This window comes from Mirounga leonina, unplaced genomic scaffold, assembly GCF_011800145.1.
Source record: "Mirounga leonina isolate KUSES-001 unplaced genomic scaffold, KU_Mleo_1.0 Mir_150, whole genome shotgun sequence".
Lineage (NCBI taxonomy): Eukaryota > Metazoa > Chordata > Mammalia > Carnivora > Phocidae > Mirounga > Mirounga leonina.
In genome coordinates, this window is record NW_023270374.1 from 28,091,329 (window position 1) to 28,114,292 (window position 22,964).

The 22,964-nt window shown below is 40.5% G+C and overlaps 1 protein-coding gene across 4 annotated transcripts in view; it reads right to left on the reverse strand.

Annotated features, from left to right (window-relative positions):
• Positions 1-22,964, reverse strand: part of NDRG3 (NDRG family member 3) — a 74,817-nt gene that overhangs the window by 11,877 nt on the left and 39,976 nt on the right. For all 4 annotated transcript variants that reach the window (XM_035006260.1, XM_035006258.1, XM_035006259.1 and 1 more), the window contains 9 exons: positions 22,146-22,251; positions 20,566-20,686; positions 18,660-18,722; positions 16,683-16,743; positions 15,364-15,450; positions 8,034-8,090; positions 1,948-2,051; positions 682-747; positions 507-558 (listed from right to left, as the gene is read on the reverse strand). In XM_035006260.1, coding sequence (XP_034862151.1) covers positions 507-558; positions 682-747; positions 1,948-2,051; positions 8,034-8,090; positions 15,364-15,450; positions 16,683-16,743; positions 18,660-18,722; positions 20,566-20,686; positions 22,146-22,251 — 717 coding nt within the window. The remainder of the gene's footprint in view (positions 1-506; positions 559-681; positions 748-1,947; positions 2,052-8,033; positions 8,091-15,363; positions 15,451-16,682; positions 16,744-18,659; positions 18,723-20,565; positions 20,687-22,145; positions 22,252-22,964) is intronic.

Consider the following 22,964-nt stretch of genomic DNA (forward strand, 5'->3'; position numbering starts at 1 on the left):
AAGAGCTGTCAGAAATCTGACAATAAGCAAATGGTGTTTAGTTATACTACTTGCCACAAAGTGAACTGCACCACATAAAGCAATCAAAGGTAATACTGACCCCTTCTGATAAAATCTAGTGGTTGATGAGGAATTCATTTTCCAAACTGGGTAATAAGGAGCAAACCCTGATAGGTGTAATCAGAAATAACAAAGACGACTATTTACCAACTGTTTCTAGTGTGCCAGCAGGGTGCTGTATACATTTTTCTTTTTTTTTTGGAAGATTTTATTTATTTGACAGAGAGACACAGCGAAAGAGGGAACACAAGCAGGGGGAGTGGGAGAGGAAGCAGCAGGCTTCCCGCGGAGCAGGGATCCCGATGCGGGGCTCAATCCCAGGACCCTGGGATCATGACCTGAGCCGAAGGCAGACGCTCAACGACTGAGCCACCCAGGCGCCCCATGCTGTATATATTTTATTGCATTTAATCTCATTTATCTTCACAACATCAGGACATACTTACCACAGCCTCAACTGCAGGTGAACTGTCCCCTACCACCAATAGAGTAGAACACCTGGGGAAAGGCAAAATGAAGAGGTGACATTCTGCAAACAGCACCTATATTCCCCTGAATACTGCATTAGTTTATGAAAGGCAAAGATATTTAGTAACTTACTAAGGAAACTGAGGGACTTACTTTAATGTCTTCGATTTGTTATCATTTTGGCCCAGCAAGGGTCTTTCAATATCTAGGTCTCTCCGTCTAGAAAAAAAAGGAAACAATCAATACCCCTTTCAGGTAAAATCATGGCAACTCAGATGATTTCCTGGTTATGAAGACCAAAATGTATCAAGGAATTTGAAACTATCTTTCCTTCACACCTGATGAGGGAAGGGGCCCTTGTGCACTTCGTTCATGAGTAGCCATTTTAGTAGCATCCTGAGTGGTACAGAGCAGGAACAAGGTTTCTGGCTCAACCCTGAGGGGTACAATGGGATGCAGAAGTTTAGAAGCAACTTCAAAACTCAACAGCAATGCTACTGAAATGCTCAAGTTGTAGTGTTTAATTTTCCAACTAGTTTATGGGAATAAATTCCTTAAGAGAAGGGGAACTTTTTGGGGGGAAAACTTGTAATTAACATAGTTTAGTGCAGTACTTAATAAACCTTTCTGATTTCAACTGAAAATAAGCAGGCTCTGTTATACAGAGAAAGGAGTTGGAGAGACCAGGTTCAAAATCTCTGGATAAGTTACAGCTGACCCATTTTCTCAATCTTTTCCCATGTACTCAGAAAGCTAGGAGGAGTGAATATGTTTAACCTTGGAAAAACTGGTCCCAAGATAAGAATCCAACTCTCTCAGTGACTGAGGGAGACATGACAGTAGGTTTTGGAATGTACACAAACAAAAGAGAATTTACTAGTGTCCATGTGTTACTTCTGCCTGATGACAAGACGTCAGCGAAGAGAACCTGAATCGAGGCCTAAGACTTCTATTCTTTGCCTCTTCTCCATGTATTTTTCTGTCCTGCCTCACATTACGTGGATGTTTTTGTGTGTGTCTACGTAACTTAGGTACTTTTTTAATCTCAAAACATCTTAAAACTACAAATGGTATTTGAATGTGCCCCAAACAGCGTTCATTTTTCTTTTTCCTCTTTTTTTTTTAAAGTAATCTCTACACCCAACATGGAACTTGAATTCATGACCCCAAAATCAAGTTGCACCCTCTACCAATTGAGCCAGCCAGGTGCCCCCATTCATTTTCCTTGAAACCTGTCTTCCTATCTGTCTGACAGCCCTTCCTCCTTTACTGTGGTGGAACAGCATGAAAGCAATCTCATGACACAGCACTGAAAGAAGTAGTTTATTTCCCCTGTCCCTCTTCCCTCAAATGTCCGTTATCTTTTTGGACCTAGTTTACATTTAGGTGGAGGAATAGGAGAATAGTAAACGACTGTACCCGTTATAAGAACCCAGGAAGAGCTGCAGGTTTTCTTGGTTGATATCCTGGGCAATATGCAGCCTGTAGGTTTGAATCAGGTCCAAGTTGGCCTGCAACTCTTCCTAGAACAATTGAAAAGAGACACAAGGTAAACATGTGAGCTACAGTACAAGTCTATGTTGTTTGGTTTGCACTCTCAATGCCCAAAGCTAAATCTCTCTGCTCAAGATGGGAAATGAGGCGGAGCCCAGGGCCTACCCTGGTACTGGTAGGCTGAATGGCTGAAGTCTTTATCTGCAGTAGACGGGTTCAGTGCCATATTCTGTGTCGGATGAGGGTGCAAAGAATCTATTATGGCAAAGGCTGGTCACCAACTCCAGGCCAAATGTAAAAACTTGGAGATTTCTCTGAATTTCCTTCTTACCTGGTAGCACCCAGAAACTGCACTGGACTTGGATTCAAGCACTAGCGGTAGAACTCAGGTCACCTAACTATTCAGAACCCTAGTTTGTGTTTCTTGCATGTTCTGCCATTCCTCATAAAACATGAAGATAATAACCAGATACCTGACAAGGCTGTTTTCTTTATTTATTTTTAAAGTAGGCTCTACACCGAATGTAGAGCTTGAACTCACAAGCCTGAGATCAAGAGTCGCATGCTCTACAGACTGAACCAGCCAAGCGCCCCTGACAAGGCTGTCTTAAAGATTAGATAAGAAAAGTTATATGAACTGTTAAGTGTAAAATAAATGGAAGGCGGGGCACCAGGCTGGCTCAGTGGGTACAGCAAACAACTCTTGATCTCAGGGTTGTGAGTTCAATCCCCACGCTGGGTGTAGAGACTACTTTAAAAATTCTAAAATTTAGAAAAAAGGCAAGGTAACATTCTTCTTAATAGCCATAAATCTATATAACTTATCTGTACTGATATAATCAGTATATCTCTTATTTATATATTATCAGTAATAGCTATAAATTATAGATTACATTCCATTTATATTTTATTAAGTCAATTTATCATTTATTTAATCTTACTGCTATTACTATTAAAGGTATAAAATATGAGAGAAACCAACGGTTTATACAGTGAAGTGAGTCTTCCTCCCCCACCACCCACTGTCCAATGGTCCCTCTCTTGCTGGCCTTCTCAGGTCATCAGAACAGTTACCAGGTTCTTGTGTACATAAACATATATGAACATACATGTACACAGTACACAAGCGCACACACACCCAAAAAGCAGTTTCAAGCAGAAGGGAAAATGCTTGCTTTGGAGGAAAGAAATGGATCAGGGATAGGCAGAGAGCCAGTTAATCCAAGGCAGTGTGTAAAGGTTACCATCAAACCTCATAGAGAAATATAGATAAGGAGAATATCTGTTTGCATTCTTACTACCATATAAGTAAAGTGAGCCAAGAATACAGTTGGAAACTGACCAAATGGATCACAGTCTACCTGAAACTAAAGGGCACTACAATCACTCTGAGGAAATATGGTAAATGGGAAAGAAATTATAATAAGAAAAGTAAACAAGAGGGGCGCCTGGGTGTCTCAGTCGTTAAGCATCTGCCTTCGGCTCAGGTCATGATCCCGGGGTCCTGGGATCGAGCCCCACGTCGGGCTCCCTGCTCAGCGGGAAGCCTGCTTCTCCCTCTCCCACTCCCCCTGCTTGTGTTCTTTCTCTAGCTGTGTCTCTCTCTGTCAAATAAATAAATAAAACCTTTACTAAAAAAAAAAGTAAACAACAAATGAAGCACACAGTAATCAGAGATGAAATATGTAGCCAGCTCTCCCTTCGAGGTCTGGAGAGGAACCTGAGCAGCAAAGTCTGAGATAAAAGAGGGAAGAAATGATAATGGTACAAAAGGGGTAAAACTGGCTTAAGTGCTAATGGAACTTCTTAGGTAAAGCTGTTATGTATAAATTGCCTTCCCACTCCCCACTTTTTTTTTTTTTTAAACACAAATTGGGGCGCCTGGGTGGTTCAGCCGGTTAAGCGTCTGCCTTTCAGCTCAGGTCATGATCCCAGGGTCCTGGAATCGAGCCCCACATCGGGCTCCCTGCTAAGTGGGGAGTCTGCTTCTTCCTCTCCCTCTGCCCCCCTGCTCAGGATCTCTCTCTCTCTCTACCTCAAATAAAATCTTAGAAAAAATAAAAATAAAAAATAAAAAACACAAATTGTTGGGGTGCCTGGGTGGCTCAGTCGGTTAAGTGGCTGACTTCGGCTCAGGTCATGATCCCAGGGTGCTGGGATCGAGCCCCACGTTGGGCTCCCTGCTCGGTGGAGAACCTGCTTCTCCCTCTCCCTCTCCCTCTGCCTGCCCCTCTGCATACTTGTGCTCTGTCAAATAAATAAATAAAATCTTTAAAAAACAAACACAAATTGTGGTCTGCTAGACATACTTATGTTCTACACTTTGCTTCTCCCCTTAAAGTATTAGAGATCATTACTTATCAGGAAATATGGAGCTGCCTTCTTTATTTATACTACTTGTGTCTCCACAACCTTATTAATACAAATGGCCATTCTTTTTAATTTTTGCAAATTTGATAAAAAAGAGGATATCGCTATGGTTGTTTTTTCTTATTGGTGAAGATGAGATGATTCATGTTTCAAAACCTTATTTGTAAAAAAATAAAAAATAAAAACCAAACCAAACCAAACCTTATTTGTTTCCATTTCAAAATATTAGAAGCAATATACACATTTGCTTGCTTAAATTTTATTTTTCTAAAAGTTTATTTATTTAAGTGATCTCTATATCCAATGTGGGGCTCAAACTCACAACCCCGAGATCAAGAGTTATATTCTTTCGACTGAGTCAGCCAGGAGCCCCAAGACTTTATATTTTTAAGAGTAGTTCTAAGTTGACAACAAAATGGAAAGGAAGCCTTTCTTTGTTTTTGAGCAAACTACTCCTCATTCCTCCCCAAATCTAAAATGTCAAATTTTATTTCTCCTTCAAGGCCCAGCTGGGATACCTCCTCTACACTGAAGCCCTTCCCTGATCCCCAAACCAGAAATAAATCTCTCCGGCCTTTGAATTCCTCTAGGCCCCTCATGGTGTCTGCCCTAAGGCACCCTGGCATGGTAGAAAGAGGAAAGCTTCAGATTTAGGCACAAATGTGGCTTAAAATCTCTTCCCTCGATATGTTATTAGCTGGAAACCAATTCATTCTTCATCTGTAAAGTGGGAATAATACAATTCCTACTATGAGATTATTAGTTTAATATACATAAAACCTCTGTCTGAAATTTGTAGGTGTTCAATGAAGGGCAGTTCTTATTACTTATCCCTTTTTACTTGTGCTACAATAGTTATTGCTATATAGAATATCTCCCTACGGAGTGAACCCCCAGAGAATAGGGCTGTATCTTACATACTTTTGTCTCTTCCACAGCATTTAGCATGGAATTGTGTAAATTTTGCGAACTGGTTTTTAAAGTCTACAGTCAAAACCAAGCATGCTATGTCTTTAGGAGAGTACCCACTCTACCCAGCACACGTGAAAAGATAACAGTCTTTGAGACTTTCAATTAAAAATGATGGATTAAAACACAACTTTAACTCCTTCCAGAAAATTCATAAAAATAACAGCAAAAATTTTTCTTTGTAAGTCATAAATTCATAAGGACAAAGGCAACAGGAAAAGTAACAACAGCAATAACATTTTGAAAGTGGGAAAGCAGAAGAAAAACTATAATCATTCACTTAGCAGATTCAGTAAGGCTGCTATGCTAGGCTGGCAGTGGAGAGGGTGAAAGAAATCCATGAACATGTACCAAGTAGCCTGGAAAGGCTCAAGATTTTTAGGCACCAATTCTCTCTGCAAGCAGAGGGTAAAGATGGGGCTAAGAGAAAAAGGTTAGTTTCAAGTTGTTAAATAAAAATGTAACATCAGGAAGACAATCATAATACACAAAGCAAAAACAGATAATTGAAGGGAGAAATAGAAAATGCAACAGTAATAGTTGGTAACTGTAATACCTCACTTTCATTTATGTATGAATAATGAGGCAGAAGATCACAAGGAAAGAGAAGAACTGAACAACACTGTAAACCACCAGACCTGACAAGACACCCAGAGTATACTCCACTTAATGGCTACAGAATGAATACAAATCCTTCTAATGCGTACACAGAACAGAGAGGCCATATGTTAGGACCATATGCTAGGACATAAAATAAATCTTAATACATTCAAAAAGGAATGAAATGTTAAGTATATCCTCTGATCAAAATGGAATGAAATTAGAAATCAATAACAGAAGGAAATCTGGGAAATTGAATAAAATATTCCTAAGTAACTAATGGATTAAGGAATCACAGGAAATTAGAAAATACTTTTGAGATAAATGAAACTGTCAGAACTTATGCACTGCAGCTAACGTGGTATTGAGAGGGAAATTTATGGCTATAAATGCCTATATGAAAAAAAGTCTTGATCTCAAATCCACATCTAGCCTTCCACCTTAAGAAACCAGAAAAAGAAGGGGCACCTGGGTGGCTCAGTTGTTTAAGCACCTGACTTTTTTTAAAGATTTTATTTATTCATTTGAGACACAGAGATAGAGAGAGAGAGAATGAGCAGGGGGAGAGGCAGAGGGAGAGGGAGAAGCAGACTCCCCGCTGAGTCAGGAGCCTGATGTGGGACTCGATCCCAGGACCCCAGGACCACGACCTGAGCCGAAGGCAGACGCCCAACCATCTGAGCCACCCACGCGCCCCAGCACCTGACTCTTGATCTCGGCTCAGGTCTTCGTATCAGGGTCATGAGTTAGAGCCCTACGTTGGGCTCTGTGCTGGGCGTGGTGGAGCCTGCTTAAATAACAGAAAGAAACTAGAAAAACAAGAGGAAACTTAAAGCAAGCAGAAAGAGGGGAATAATAACAATTAGAGTGGAAATAAATGAAATAGAGAATTTATTTTATTTTTTTTTAAGATTTTTATTTATTTATTTGACAGAGACCGTGAGAAAGGGAACACAGGCAGAGGAAGTGCGAGAGGGAGAAGCCAGGCTTCCCGCGGAGCAGGGAGCCCGACACGGGGCTCGATCCCAGGACCCTGAGATCATGACCTGAGCCGAAGGCAGACACTTAATGACTGAGCCACCCAGGAGCCCCTGAAATAGAGGATTTAAAAAGAACAGGAAAAAAACCCTAATAAAGCCAACAACTGGTTAGCTAGACGGCCAAAGAAAAAGAGGTAAGATTCAAGTTACTAAAAACAGGGAGGAAGGAGAAGATAGTGTTTTCAACTTTACAGAAATAAAAAAAATTATAAAGGAATATTGTGAATAATTTATGCCAACAAACTGGGTAACTGAGATGAAATGGACAAATTTCTAGAAAGATACAAACCACCTAAAGCATCTCAAGAAATAGAAAATTTTGCATAGATCTTTAATAAGTAAAGACATTAAATTAGTAACATAAAAAATATCCACAAAGAAAAGCTTTGGCCCAGATGGTGTCACTGTGTATTCTACCAAACATTTAAAGAAGAATCGACAGCAATCCTTCCCCAACTCTTACAAAAAATGATACTTATCAGCTCATTCAGAATCTTGTTATCCAACTCACTCTTCCCTCTGAAAAGAGGACTGGGGTTTCCTCTCCCACCCAGCAATTATCCATATCTGTCATTTCCTCTATAGACTTCAATCTCCTTACCAGTAAAACATGGGAATGAACAAAATAATCTCTAATTAAAGAATCTCTAAGGTTCTTTAAGCATTGATATTTCTTTTGGCTTCTTTTTTCTCTGAAATTTCTATTTCTGTGAAGCCTTTCCCAGACTTCATTATGGCTCTGAAGATGTTTGGTGAGGCACGTGATGTTGTCAAACATTAACAGACAGAAAGCTGCTGACAGGAAACAGGTGGTGGGGGAGGGGATCTCTTCAAATGCCCAAGAGCCATGGGGCACTGAGTTAATGCCTCTCCCCTAAGATTGGCCTTTGCTGGGCCACATGCATCACACTCTGCGCTGGAAGTGGCACCCACGAGGATTAGGTGAATTCTAAGGTACCCCCTCTTTCCTGAGGTAAATAAGGTTTTGCTGCAAGCCAACAAACAGCTGTCCTGGTTGGAACAGGCACTTACCTGACCAAAGTGATGAGCCAAAATAATGTCCACAACATTGGTTGTCAAGCCTGAGAGCTGAAAAGATAACAGCTTTGTGTCAAGGGAGCTAAGCATACATATTTATCAAGTTGTCCACTTATGATAAGTGCACTTTATTGTACATACGTTATCCCTCAACAAACAAAAGCACAACTCAGTGTCACACATTTTCATGAGATGGTGGTTTCAAGATGCAAGAGAACAAGAACCAAGTCAGAAAACAACTGTCTCCCTTCCAGGGAAATAGTATCACCTGCTTTGAAACAGGTGGCTGGAGGGGCGCCTGGGTGGCTCAGTCGGTTAAGTGTCTGCCTTTGGCTCAGGTCATGATCTTCCCCTCCCCCTCAGCCCCTCCCCCCCATCATGTTCTCTCTCTCTCTCAAATAAATTAAAAAAAAAAAATCTTCTTTTAAAGAAGATTTTATTTATCTGACAGAGAGAGCACAAGCAGGCCGAGCGGCAGGCAGAGGGAAAAGGAGAGGGAGAAGCAGGCTCCCCACCAAGCGAGGAGCCCGATGCGGCCAATCCCAGGACCCTGGGATCATGACCTGAGCCGAAGGCAGACACTTAACGACTGAGCCACCCAGGCACCCCTTAAAAAAAAAAAAAAAAACAGAAAAGAAAAAGGTGGGTAGAAGAAATGCTGGTCATTCCTTCTTTGAAAACTCAAGACCTAGAACTCTTGGCTATTAGCTACTTCATTCCTGCCTATATTTCTGCATTTACACTGGATTCATGGCTAGTAAGGACTGACTTAAGACTACTCCCAAGGCATCCAAGAGACAAAAATGATTTTTTTCTTTCCTCCAGTTTTTGCTATCTTCGTTTCAGGGAGTGGGAGGAAATTGCTATGTTTACCCAATGTTCTTGCGCTTTGAACATTTTTCTCATAATTTTATCCATTTCAAAATGATGCATATCACAGTCTAATAAATGCAGCAATCTGTGCAAATCTGCAGACTGCCAGTCTATTTTCAGAAAAATTTCCAACTCAAATTATGTTGCTGATTCTCTGTAGCCTTCTTCCTTGGTTTTATGCTTAATTCCTACTGCTGACTTGGATGAGAGGTGAAGTGCTGAACTGGGAGTGCAGATGGAGACGAGGAGATGAGGAGACAGACATGGATATGGGTAGAGCAGGATCACATGGTCCCAGAAAGATTAAGGAAGAAAGAAGCCCAGAAATCTTCAGAGGGGTTACCAATGATCAAACCATTATAAGTTAAAGATAATTAGAATTAATAACCATTCATGTTTAATACTCATAAGGTCATTCTCAAGTTTCATAATGATTTTATTAGGTTATTACATATATTTTTTTAAAGATTTTATTTATCTGACAGACTGTGAGAGGGCACAAGCAGGGAGAACTGCAGAGGGAGAGGGAGAAGCAGACTCCCTGCTGAGCAGGGAGCCTGATGTGGGGTTCGATCCCGGGACCCTGAGATCATGACCTGAGCCGAAGGCAGACGCTCAACTGACTGAGCCACCCAGCGCCCCTACACATAATTTATTATACATTACTGAATGTTCAGGTAAATTTTAACACAACCACATAACTAGACAGGAATTAGAACAAATTTTAAATAAGTCCAATTATAAGAAAGAATTTCCACAGTATCTGGCAATAGCATCATTAATATATTTCACCCAAATCTAGAGTATGCATATTTCTCTAGAACTTAAATGTGGGGAGAAATGTATAAATTTTTTAGAATCTAGTCTACTGGTAGGTGGAGGTTTTTTTTTTAAATTCTAGTGTACTTAACATACAGAATGTTATCTTAGTTTCAGGTGTATAATATAGTGATTCAACAATTATGTATATTACACAGTGCTCATCAAAGTAAATGTAATCTTAATCCTCTTCACCTATTTCACCCCTCCCCCCCCTTCCACCTCCCCTCTGGTAACCATCTGTTCTCCAGTTAAGAGTCTCTTTTTTGGTTTGTCTCTTTTTTTTCCTGCCTTTGTTCGTTTGTTTCTTAAAATTCTAGTAGGTGGAATATTTTAATATTTTAAAGTAATTTAAAAGCAATTCATGCTTATCATAGAAAATTAGGAAAACACAGAATATGAAAAAGAAAATAAAAATCATCTGTAATGCTACCAGCCAAAGATATAACTACTAGTAACAAATTCTTTTCCCTTTTTCCTTTTTTTTTTAAATATAGTGGGTAAGACCAGAATTTTTATTGATTTTTTTTAATTTTTTTAAAGACTTTATTTATTTATTTGAGAGAGAGCATGAGAGGGGGGAGGGTCAGAGGGAGAAGCAGACTCCCCGCTGAGACAGGAGCCCGATGCGGGACTTGATCCTGGGTCTCCAGGATCATGACCCGAGCCGAAGGCAGTCGCTTAACCAATTGAGCCACCCAGGCGCCCTGATTTTATTTTTTTTATGTAATCTCTACACCCAGTGTGGGACTTGAACTCATAACCCTGAAACGAAGAGTTGGGATGTTTTACTTTATGTGGGAAACAAAGGCAAATGAAAAAATTAAATTTCCTTACTGGCCATAGCCCATTGACAAGGTCTTGAAACAGAGTGACCTTCCTCTGGGAGCTCAGCTGCCTCCATGTTGATACTCTGCTAAGGGCAAAAGGCAATCTTAGCTTACCCTTATCCTGGCACCCAAAGATCCTGTAAGTTTTCTTTAACATATAAAAATTCCTTTGGAGGAACACCTGGTGTGGCTCAGTAGGTTAAGTGTCTTGAGTCTTGATTTTGGCTCAGGTGATGATCTCAGGTTTGTGAGATCAAGCCCCCCTGTGCTGGGTGTGGGGCTGGCTTGGGATTCTTTCCCACCCTCTCCTTCTGCCCCTCCCCACCTCCTCTCTAAAAGAAAATTCCTTTAGGGGCGCCTGGGTGACTCAGTCGTTAAGCGTCTGCCTTTGGCTCAGGTCATGATCCCAGGAACCTGGGATCAAGCCCCACATCGGGCTCCTTGCTCAGCGGGAAGCCTGCTTCTCCCTCTGCCACTCCCCCTGCTTGTGTTCCCTCTCTCACTGTGTCTCTGTCAAATAAATAAATAAAAATCTTTAAAAAAAAAAAAAAATTCCTTTGGAAACTCCCTTTATCTCTACCCCTGCCAAGATACATGTTAGCAATCATCCTCCAAGCATATGGCCCACTGATCTACATCTGAAGGGTCTCACGACCAGGGTTTTACTAGATAGTAATGAATGACCTTTTCCTAACAATAGCTAGCCCCCTCAAGGTCCTGGAAACCTTGCTCCTAAAATTCCTTAGGGACTTACAACTATCCCTAACCCTCTCCCAACTTGAAAGTATATAATCAGTCACCATCACAACCCCAGTGCAGCTCTTCCTGACCACAGGTCCTGTCCTTTCTTCACTGAAGACATCACCAAGAGTTCTTTCTTGGCAGGTGCCTGGGTGGCTCAGTTGGTTAAGCGACTGCTTTCGGCTCAGGTCATGATCCTGGAGTCCCGGGATCGAGTCCCGCATCGGGCTCCCTGCTCAGCAGGGGGTCTGCTTCTCCCTCTGCCCTCTTCCCTCTCGTGCTGTCTCTCATTCTCTCTCTCAAAAAAAAAAAAAAAAAAAGCTTCTCGCATTTAAAAAAAAAAAAGAAGAGTTCTTTCTTGGCTTGTTGGATCCGAACCCCAACATTTTCTGCATCAGACTGAGCCTGCCCAAATTATTTTCCCTCTTTTCTTATGCATATCTTTTTAACAAAATTGGGACATATATAGTTTTTTCTGTTTTTTAAACATGAGAATTTTCTCATTTCTTTAAATAACCAAATAACACATTTTTGGTTGCAGGATATTCCTCTCTATGGTTGTATCAAATTTTGTTGCTCTATAGTATTGGCACCTAGGCTGTTTCCATCTTTTAGCCCTAAAAACAAGGCTTTAATGAGTATTTTGGCTCTTTGACTTCCTAGCTGTGTGACCTTAAGCAAATGATCTAATTTCTCTGTGGGATAATAATAATAATATTATATAATATTACTATTATATAATAATAATATACTATTATATAATATTGCTATTACTATTAGTAATAGTAATATTACATAATAGTAATATTACATAATAGTAATAGTAATAATTTCACTAGGTTGTCCTGAGAATGACAAGTTTGAACATACACAGAACATTTAGAAACAGTGCCTGGTACATAGCAAATGATGTAGAGAACAAAGGCAAAAGGAAAGGTAGATAAAAATTACCTTTTAACTCTAGCCCATTGACAGATACTTGGGACAGGTAGAGTGTGACATTCCTCCAGGAGCTCCCAATCTTAACGTTAATACTTTGCTAGAGGAAAAAACCACCTTAGCTTGACAATAGCTAGGCCTCTAGGATGCTTTAAGTCTTCTTTAACATATGAAAATCCTTTTGGAAACTTCCTTCCACCCCTCCCAACTTAAAAGTATATAATCAATAGCTCCTCATAATCCTAATACAGCTCTTTGTGCCCCTGGGTCCTGTCGCTGTGCTTTAATAAAATGACCTTTTTGCACCAAAAACTTTTGTCTCAAGAATTCTTTCTTGACCATTCACTCTTGGACTCCCCCATCAAATCACATCAGCAAATCCTAGACAGGTATTAGATTCTTAAAATTATTATCCTTCTATTTAAATCTTTGTAAGTATCACTATTTATCCTTCAGGTAAGTTCCTAAATATTGAATTACTGAATCTCATGGCTGAATATCACTAAAGATTCTTGATACATATGACAAGCTGGGTAGTGGTATTTTGGAGACTATATCCAGTGGTGTATTAGAATAAACACTTATGGCAACTTAAAAATACTTATAAGTAGGTATTTGTTTAAAAATGAGATTACTACATTAGGCATCTTTTAGCAGGTAATGAAAGCTTGAGTTATTCTCTGAAAAACTTTGTAACATCACTGCTTTAATCTCAACCTCATAGTTTCAGATTAAAATAACATACAAATAACATTAGTATGTTAATACTGAAAAATGTTTCAAAAGTAATTCCTTTTCCAATCTAAAAACAGTGAATGACTTTTTTAGCAAGGTCAGTTCAATGCAAAAGTTATATAATACTATGCTTTTACCCTTATTCACTCTTTTCACTCTGGTTGTTGCTGGGATTGTTTATATTTGTCAAGTCATTATGATGAGGGAGCAAAAGGTAAACTGAGGGCAAAGCACAAGCTAACACTCTCCAGAGGTGGGATATGTGTGACATTCCTCAAGGAACTCATGGCTGCCTTAATGTTTTGCTAGAGACTAAAAACCACCTTATCTTGACAATAGCCAGACCTCCAGGATCCTATAACTCTTCTTTAACGTGCCAAACCCCCCTGAGAGACTTAGGTTATTACCAGTCCCCAAACTTAAAAGTGTATCATCAATAGCTCCTCAAAATCTCAGTGTAGCTCTTTCTGCCCATGGGTCCTATCCCCTTGCTATAATAAATACACCTTTTTGTACAGTAAATGTCTCAAGAATTCTTTCTTGACCATTGGGCTCTACGATCCTCCATCAATTAGAATATACTCCTGTAGTTTCCTATCTCCTTGAACAGATTGTAGATAACATTCTATCTAAATAGTAAATTCTATGTAGATAGCAAGTATCTTCATTTTTCAGATAGCAAACATCTTCAATTCTACCCATCTTTTGGTGCAGTTGCTAGTTATTTGGGGTACAGTGAAGAGGGTGACTCATTCATTAATTTCACTCATTAAAAGAGTGAAAATGTGGGGCGCCTGGGTGGCTCTGTTGATTAAGCGTCTGCCTTCAGCTCAGGTCATGATCCCAGGGTCCTGGGATGGCGCCCCCCATCGGGCTCCCTGCTCAGCCGGGAGCCTGCTTCTCCCTCTCCCACTGCCTGCTGCTCTCCCTGCTTGTACTTTCTCTGTCAAATGAATATATAAAATCTTAAAAAAAAAAAGTGAAAATGCAAACCACAGATTGCCAGAAGATATTTACATGTACTCACCAAAGGATTTATATGCAAAATATGTAAAGAAAGCTTACAGATCATTAAGAAGAAGACTAGCAATCCAATTAAGGAAAAAAAGGCAAAGGACCTGAACAGTCACTTCCTTAGAGGATACTGAAATGGCCAGTAAGTTTCAAAAAAGGTGCTCAGACATCATGGGCCCTTATGGAAATACAAATTAAAACCCAGCATTATTTACCCATAAGCATCATTTAAAATAAAAAAGATGGTATAATTAAAAATTAGGGTTTTTTTTGTTCTTTTACCCTTTTTTTTTTTAAAGTAGGCTCCATGCTGGGCTACTGAGATGGGCAATGTGAGACCAAGACCTAAGCTGAGATCAAGAGTTGGACACTCAACCGACTAAGCCACCCAGGTGCCCCCCAAAATTGTTTTTTAATAACTAAAGCTATTTTGGTGATGGGTACCATATAGAAATAAACAAATTATTACAAGTAAAACTGCTCCTGTTTTACAAAAATTAAAATGACTATCAAATGTTGGTGAGGGTGTGGAACAGCTGGGACTTCCACACATCGCTGGTGTGTAAGCTGGCCGAACACTTTGGAACATTGTCTGTAGCTACCAAAGCGAAACATACAACTGCCCTATGACCCAGCAATTCCACTTCTAGGTACAGAGCCAAGAGAAACAAATGTGTAGGTCTACTGAGAGACGTGTAAAAGAATGTGCACAGGAACTTTATTCATAACAAGCAAATAACAAACAACTCATTTTGTCTATTCACACCATAGACTACTAAACAAGAATTAAAAACATGCTGAGGAGCACCCAGGTGGCTTAGTCAGTTGAGCGTCTGACTCTTAATTTCAGCTCAAGTCATGATCTTAGGGTTGTGAGATCGAGCCCCACGCTGGGCTCTGTGCTGCGCATGGAGTCTGCCTAAGATTCTCTCTCCCGTTCTGCCCCCCCTCAATAAATAAATAAATAACAATAAAAAAATGAAAAGAACTACCACTACACCTAACATGAAGGTGGATCACTGACAACAATGGATGAAAGAAGCCAGATACAAAAGAATATATATTCTATCATTCTAATTATATGAAGTTTAAGAATACAGAAAACCTATCTCTGGTGACAGACATCAGAGTAACAGTTCTATCTGGGAAGGAGAGGAAGTATTAATTAAAGAAAAGGCCCAAGGGAATCCTCGGAGGTGGAAATAGTCTATATATTGACTGAGTGGCAATTGCATATGTAATTACATTCATCAAGCTGTACACTTAAAAGTTTTTGCCTTTATCTGGATATACTTCAATGAAAAAATAAAAATAAAAGTAGGACATTTTGAGAAGGGACCAAGATGAGCCAATGAATACCATCTGGTGCTTACTTTGGAAGCTGCCCAGTCAATCCAGCCTTTAGCACAAGGGTCAACGTTAATGAGCACAAGGCCTTCCACGAGCTCTGGATGACTGAGCTGAAATAGGAGACAAAGACAACGTTTTAAAGTTCCACTCCCAGCATTCTTTTAAAAAAATTGGAGCATGGTTAATCACTTCTTATGCATTATGCCATAATGCCTCAGATTTGAAAGTAACACTTCAGAGAGGTGCTAGGAAGAATATTTGGAAAAATTGCTCTTTAAGACTGACTTAGCAACTGGAAAACCAGTTCCTTAAAGTGCTATCAAATGATCTTGCCTTGCAAGGATCTGGGAGGAGACATGGTATTTATTTCTGCAGCAGAGGAAGGAACCTGGCATCTCTGCAGTTTAGCTCATGGTGGGTCTTCCCTGCTGGGAAACTACCCTTGTAAGTACCTGGCATAAGGGCTGCTGAGGCTTAGACTGGCGAATTTCACACTCCTATGCCCTTGTCCCCAAAAGGAGCTTCTTACTATTTTTTTTCAGAAACCACTGAATGAGTGATACCACCCCACCCCAGAAGGCTGTCTATCACTCAGGAGGCATCTGAAAAAATTTCTTCATTTCTATTTCTTAAATAGAAATCAATACAGGGGCGCCTGGGTGGCTCAGTTGGTTAAGCGACTGCCTTCGGCTCAGGTCATGATCCTGGAGTCCCGGGATCGAGTCTGTCTCTCATTCTCTCTCTCTCAAATAAATAAATAAAATCTTAATAAAAAAAAAAGAGTTAAAAAAAAGAAATCAATACAAACATTTCTATGTACACTCAAAACTCTAGTTTACTTTCCTTCCCTCTGATTACACTGATTATACTCACTATAGAGAATCTGATAAATAGAAATTATAAAAATTAGGAAATAAAACCTCGTATTACCTAACCACATAACATCAATCCCTGTTAATATTTTGGTATATCTCCTTCCAGTCCTTTCCTATGCCTATGACAAACTATGTGGATCTGTATTCTAACTTCTTTGTTAACGTTATAGTATACGTGAATCACATATCATTATGAGCTCTTCTTACAAAATTTTAATGGCTGCACAAAATTCCTTAAGTCCTCTCTAAGAATTACCTTTTATTGATGTAATGCCCTCATTTGTGGTTTTTCAGGTACTATAAATACAAAACTGGGCTTTACATATAAACCTCTATCTGCTGTTCATAGAATTTTTAGGAAAACTTAAATAAGACCCACAGTAGTACCTGGTAACTAACAGAGAAGTAGAGCTGTGACCTAGGCAGTGTACCTCAAGGGTATTGAGAGTAATCCTTTATGTACTTACTGCAAATCTGCTGAGGATGTAAGCTCCAGCTCCAACTCCAATCCCAATGATGCTCTTCAGACTATGAAAGGGGATATAAACAAAACTGATAAGGTTAACTCATTTGGAGGTGACACAGCATAATGGAAAAAATACAAGTGGGTTCCCAAATCTGGCTCTGATGCTTACTGGATTCTGGAACTTGGTCAAGTTTCTCTAATTCTGAACCTCAGTTCCCAATCTACAAAAGGATACAACTACTTACTTCTAAGTTGATTTTTTTTTTTAAAGATTTTATTTTATTTATTTGAGAGAGAGAGAGATAGCGACAGAGAGCATGAGTGGGGAGGAGAGGGAGAAACAGGCTCCCCGCTGAGCAGGGAGCCCAACTCGGGGCTTGATCCCAGGACCCTGAGATCATGACCTGAGCCGAAGGCAGATGCTTAACTGAGCCACACAGGCACCCCTACTTCTAAGTTGATTTTAAGGATTAAATGAAATAGGACTAAAACCTGGGAGTCATTCTAACAGTTCCCTCTCCTAATACCTCCATGTCCAATCCAACAGCAAGTCCTATAGAGTCTAACTCCAAAATACTTCCTTCCTATCTCCATCTACTTCATTGCATTCCGCTGAGGGCATCCAGTTCCCAGGCTAGCATTACCTCTTGCCTGACTGCTGTAATAGTTTAAAGGTCTCCCTGCTTTTTCTCTTATACTCCTCTCCAACCCATTCTCTCCATAGCTAGAGTGATCCTTTTTAAGAATATAAACAGCTTGGGGTGCCTGGGTGGCACAGTCAGTTAAGTGTCTGACACTTGGTTCAGGCTCAGGTAGTGATCTCAGGGTCTTGGGATCAAGTCCTGCTTCTGGCTCCATGCTTTGCCAGGGAGTCTGCTTGTGGATTCTCTCTCCCTCTCCCTCTGCCCACCCCCCAAAATAAATAAACAGATCTTTAAAAAAATAAAAAATAAACTAAAAAAGTAAACAGGCTTTACTGAAAGGCAACTTTTATACACAGAGTGATCATTTTAAAAGACTAAATTGGGGCGCCTGGGTGGCTCAGATGGTTAAGCGTCTGCCTTCGGCTCAGGTCATGATCTCAGGGTCCTGGGATCGAGTCCCGCATCGGGCTTCCTGCTCCTTGGGAGCCTGCTTCTCCCTCTGCCTCTCTCTCTCTTCCTCTCTCTCATGAATAAATAAATAAAATCTTAAAAAAAAAATAAAAATAAAAAAAAATGTAAAATTAATGCACATTCTTTTTTTTTTTTTAAAGATTTTATTTATTTATTTGACAGAGAGAGAGAGCACAAGCAGGGGGAGAGGCAGAGGGAGAAGCAGGCTTCCCGCTGAGCAGAGAGCCTGACGTGGGGCTCAATCCCAGGACCCTGGGATCATGACCTGAGCCAAAGGCAGACGCTTAACGACTGAGCCACCCAGGTGCCCCTTAATGCACATTCTTATCCAACCCATTTTTAAATTCTACACCTGAAACTAAAATAAATAAATAAATAAATAAAAGACGAAACTGGGTATCAATCCCCTGCTTAAAACCCTTCTATATATCTATATCTTTTGAATAAAATCCTAAATTCTTACCTGATCTATGAGACTATGTAATTTGGTCCTTGCCTGTTTCTCAAATTTCACTCTGTGCTTTCCTCCTACTTGCTCATTTGGTCTAGGACTTCTGGAAATATTATTCCTTTTGTCTGGAACCACCTTGCCCTGGCTCTCTGTCTAGGTCTCAGCCTAGATGACAACTTCTTAGAGAGGCACTGCCCAGCTAGCCTTATCTTTGTGAACCTGACCCTTCTCTAACATCACCCTCATTGACTTCTCTTATAGCACTTTAGTTGTGATTGTTTTCTTATTTGTTGTTAATTATTCCTCCCACTAAGATGTAAGCTCCACAAGGACAGTGACTAATTCCGTTTGCTCACCAGCATAGCCCCTAGATCAAACAAATGGTAGAAAGTCAATAAAAGAATGAACCTACCTTAAGTGGGTAAGAACAGGCGGCAGCATTTCAGCCAACTCATCCATTGTGGGGTACTGGTACCTGAAATTCAAAAGGATATCTCCTGACTTAGGATGCACCCACATTTCCCAATCACAAGAACAGCTAGAAGAGTATGGGATTCTTAGATAAAAGCATTCTCTTTTACCAAAGGCTGAAAGGAGATAATGTGTGGAAATGACTGTGACAAGTTGTGCAACTCTCTACGACTTCCATGCTAAGGAGGAGAAGAATCCATGTGCCTCCACATTCTAAAGGGCAGTTTCTGGGACCAGAGGAAGCCATTTGAAAAAAAAAAGGTAATATGGCTCTTTCCCAGGGTATTTCCAAATCCCTAATAATCACTTTAACTGGGATTGAGGCTCAGCAAACTTCCAGCAGTATGTCAACTGAAGAAGTGGCTCTTGGTCTGTGGCTTATATTCAGGCAGCTAAAGGCAAGAATAAACAAAGCCTTACTGGGCCTAACCACCTAGTCACAAATCCTGGACTCCTCATCATGAGTGCTGATCTGCTTTACTCAAGCATAAGATAACACGGTTACCTTACTGCTTTTGAATCTGGTGTATGGTATGAACCACTGGATCCTAAGATGGTCAAGCAAGCCCAGGAACTGATTCAGACTAGGAATCCAAGAAAAGAAGGGAGCATCCATAGAGATTACAGAAGCAGAGATGGAAAGAGATCTTTTTTTAAATTTTATTTTATTATGTTATGTTAGTCAACATACGAGATGGAAAGAGATCTTAAGACAATCTCTATATATGAGGCAGGATTTACTCTATCTGACAGGGGAGTCAGCCTGCCTCTGCTTGAAACATTTTTTAAGCAATGGAGTGCTCTTGAGCCATTTGTGCACAAAACAGAAAAAAGGAACTGAATCTAAATCTTGGTGGCTATACGCTGGTCACTGGCCAATTTGCATCTGAGAGACAGAACAGCCTGGACATAGTCAGTAACATGGCTTCTGGAGCCAGACTGCCTAAGTTAAAAATTCCAGCTCTGCTACTTATTTGTTATGTAATCTTGGCCAAATTACTTAATTATCTCTAGGCCTCAGTTTCTTCATTTGTAAAATAGGAATAATAGTAAACCTGTCCCATAGGTCTGTGAGGGTTAAATGACTTAATAAATGTGAAGCATTTAAAGCAGTGTGAGGAATGTTATCAAGTCCCATGTAAGTGTTAGCTCTTACTCATCTGCAATGGTCTATTTCACAACAGTCACTGGCAGAGGCAGCTCTGGAGAGGAGCCAAGGGAAAGGGGAAAAAACCCAGCATTCCACAGCTTGTGCTTTCTCAGTAATTACAATGTCCAGGGAAGAGTGAGGGAGACTGTGGCTCCACCATGCAAAGCAGGTTTAGGATGAGGCCAAGAGCTCCAAGTCCACTCAAAATGCATCTCTAGCTGACAGGGCAGCTTCTCAGAATAAATGGTTACAAAATATTCAAATTCCTGTCACCAGATTGGGAGGTAAGGTTGGGGAGGTGCTCTCAGGAAGCTCAGAGGGATTGGAGTTTGGACCTAGGTAGTTGGAAGTTTCAGGGAGGGACACAGAAATGACAGATTTTAAAAAGATGATGAAGGAGACAGATAAAAGACAGTGAGAAGTGGGTGTTTCAGACACTTAAGCCTTGCAATTACAGGGAGACAGAGTCCCATCTATGGAGAACCATTCCTGGATATAGGAAAACATGCAGTTTTCCTCAACAGACTGTACATGTACATGACAGTCCTCTCAGAGCAAGGAGAGAAACAGGGAGGGTAGTTGGTTGATAAGTATAACCCCTGCGCTATGCTAAAATCAATGCTACTTCTCCCACTGGAGCTCAATCATTTGCTCTTCTGAATGCATGCCTTTCAGAAGATCTTGCTAGTGGCCTTACCCTGTTGGGAAAGAGGGTGCACCCTCCTGCTGGCCTGGGGCATCCACATGACAGACAGCAAAGTGCTGGGTGATCTCTTGCATATCTTCAAAGTTAAAGAATGCATTGAAACAGGATTTATCTGTAAGAGTAAAAATACCCATAAGTCACAGGTTCTCTGTCTCTCCCCAATTTTCAACAGACTGTACATAAAAGTCCTCTCTTTCTCTCCAGTTTTCCTTGACTCAATTAATTCCTAACGTCATCCTCTTTCACTCTCCTTCCCCCGCTTTTACTCCCTTTTAATCCCTGTTCCACTAAAATGAGGTGTCTGAACAATGTGATTTAAGCTGCCCTAAAGGCTGAATACCAGACATCTCAATGACCTGAAAACAACACTGAATTTTCGATTCTACACAATGTCCCCAAAATGGAAACCAATTCTGGTATTGCACGAAATAATCTTGCACCCATAATGCTATCATTTCTCATGTACCTTATTCTTCCATCTGACACAGAGATGCTGACTATATTCCAGGAACCTGGCTAGAATAAATATCCTGGGCTGCTTAGATTCACCATGTGAAGACGGTCTCTTGGCAAAATTGCTGGGGTGTAGAGAGGGGCTGCTGCTTTGATTTCTACCCTATTAGTATAACTACTTAAATCACTTCTCATGCAAAAGAGGCTACAAAAGCTCCAGCACTAGACTGTAGCCTCAAATGTAGGCCACGTTTGAAAGCTAGAGAAGCATGGGACAAAACACAAGTATAGACTCTGAGCCTAGGGCTAGGGCCAGAATCTTATACTACCATCTAGAAGAGTCCACTTAAAATCACTGATGACAGACCATAGCAAGAATACTTTTACTAATTCACGAAGAGCTCACAACAAAGTTAAGTTCAAACTCTGGATTTTCTAACTTGAAATATGAAAAAAAACCAAAGAAGTATAGATTTAAGAACTGATTTCAGTTCTTTTTTTTTTTTTTAAAGAGACACACTATTTTTTTAAGTAATCTCTATGCCTAACGTGGGGCTCAAACTCACAACCCCAAGATCAAGAGCTGCATGCTCTATGGGGCGCCTGGGTGGCTCAGTTGGTTAAGCGTCTGCCTTTGGCTCAGGTCATGATCCCAGGATCCTGGGATCGAGCCCCGCATCGGGCTCCCTGCTCTGCGGGGAGTCTGCTTCTACCTCTCCCTCTGCCTGCCGCTCTGCCTACTTGTGCGCTCGCTCTCGCTCTCTCTTTCTCTCTGTCCAATAAATAAATAAAATTAAAAAAAAAAAAAAAAGAGCTGCATGCTCTGCCGATGAGCCAGCCAGGTGCCCCTCAGTTCTGCTCTCTTAACCAGTTCATCCTTTAGCAGTTAAGACACAAAGATGAGATATAATTCCAGTATCCCCCAAACACATTCTCCTGAACAGTTCCCAGACACCTTAATCCTGCCATTAACACGTGTAGCTATGAGGAGGGCAGGGTAAGACACAGAGAAAAACACCTGTGCTCTGTTAGAATACTGGGATTTCTTCTTTTTAAAAATAAATACACAAAGATCATGTATTAAGATAAAAAGGGAAAGTATAAAATCAAATACATACGATTGAGGCCAATGTCATGGTATGTCAGAATAACTGGTCTGTTTCCTTTTGGTAGGCCTCTGATGGTGACATGGACCACACCGTGAGTTGTTTCTATGTCATGTTCCTGTAACAAGAGAATGTATGGTCTCAGCAAAGGCAGAATGGACTTCCCAGGTGGCTTAAGTTCCACAATACCTAATTACTGCTATTTCCCACTTGCTGGGACAGGACACATCAGTGGACTATAAGCCATACCAGAGAGATGTTAGAGTATACAGAATATTCCCACTTTCTAATTCCTTCCAGATAAACAAACGAGGGAAAAAAATATACCTTCTCATCTGCAAAGTTCATCTCTTAAGTGAGGGCAGTCAGGGATCTGTTAAGAATACACTTGCAAGTGGCTATGGAAAGGAGAACAGCAAGCTGGGTAAGGAGCCAGGTAAGACTTGGGGCAAGAAAAGTTAAGGAAGCAGAAGATATGAAGGAGTTGCTAGGTTTCAGAGCCTCTAAACTAATGTCCGGCAACTGATAAAGTAGACATCTATGGGTGCCTCTGCCTAACATCTCTTCCCCTCTGGCAGCTGCCCTCCTGTGTTATCCATACATTACAGGAGTGGCTCTTGGCTGCCATGTTTGTAGAAGTAACCTTATGGTCATGGCTTTTTGGAGACAGGCAGGCATCTGGTCCATGCTGAGCATGCATCCTTCCCTGAGAATTTGTAATTGGGACTAAGATTTTATCCTTGGCTTGGTTTTCTCTTGAAAAGAGAAGCAAACTTGGGAGCTTTTATTTTATTTATTTTGTTTTTATTTTTAATTTTTAAGTAGGCTCCA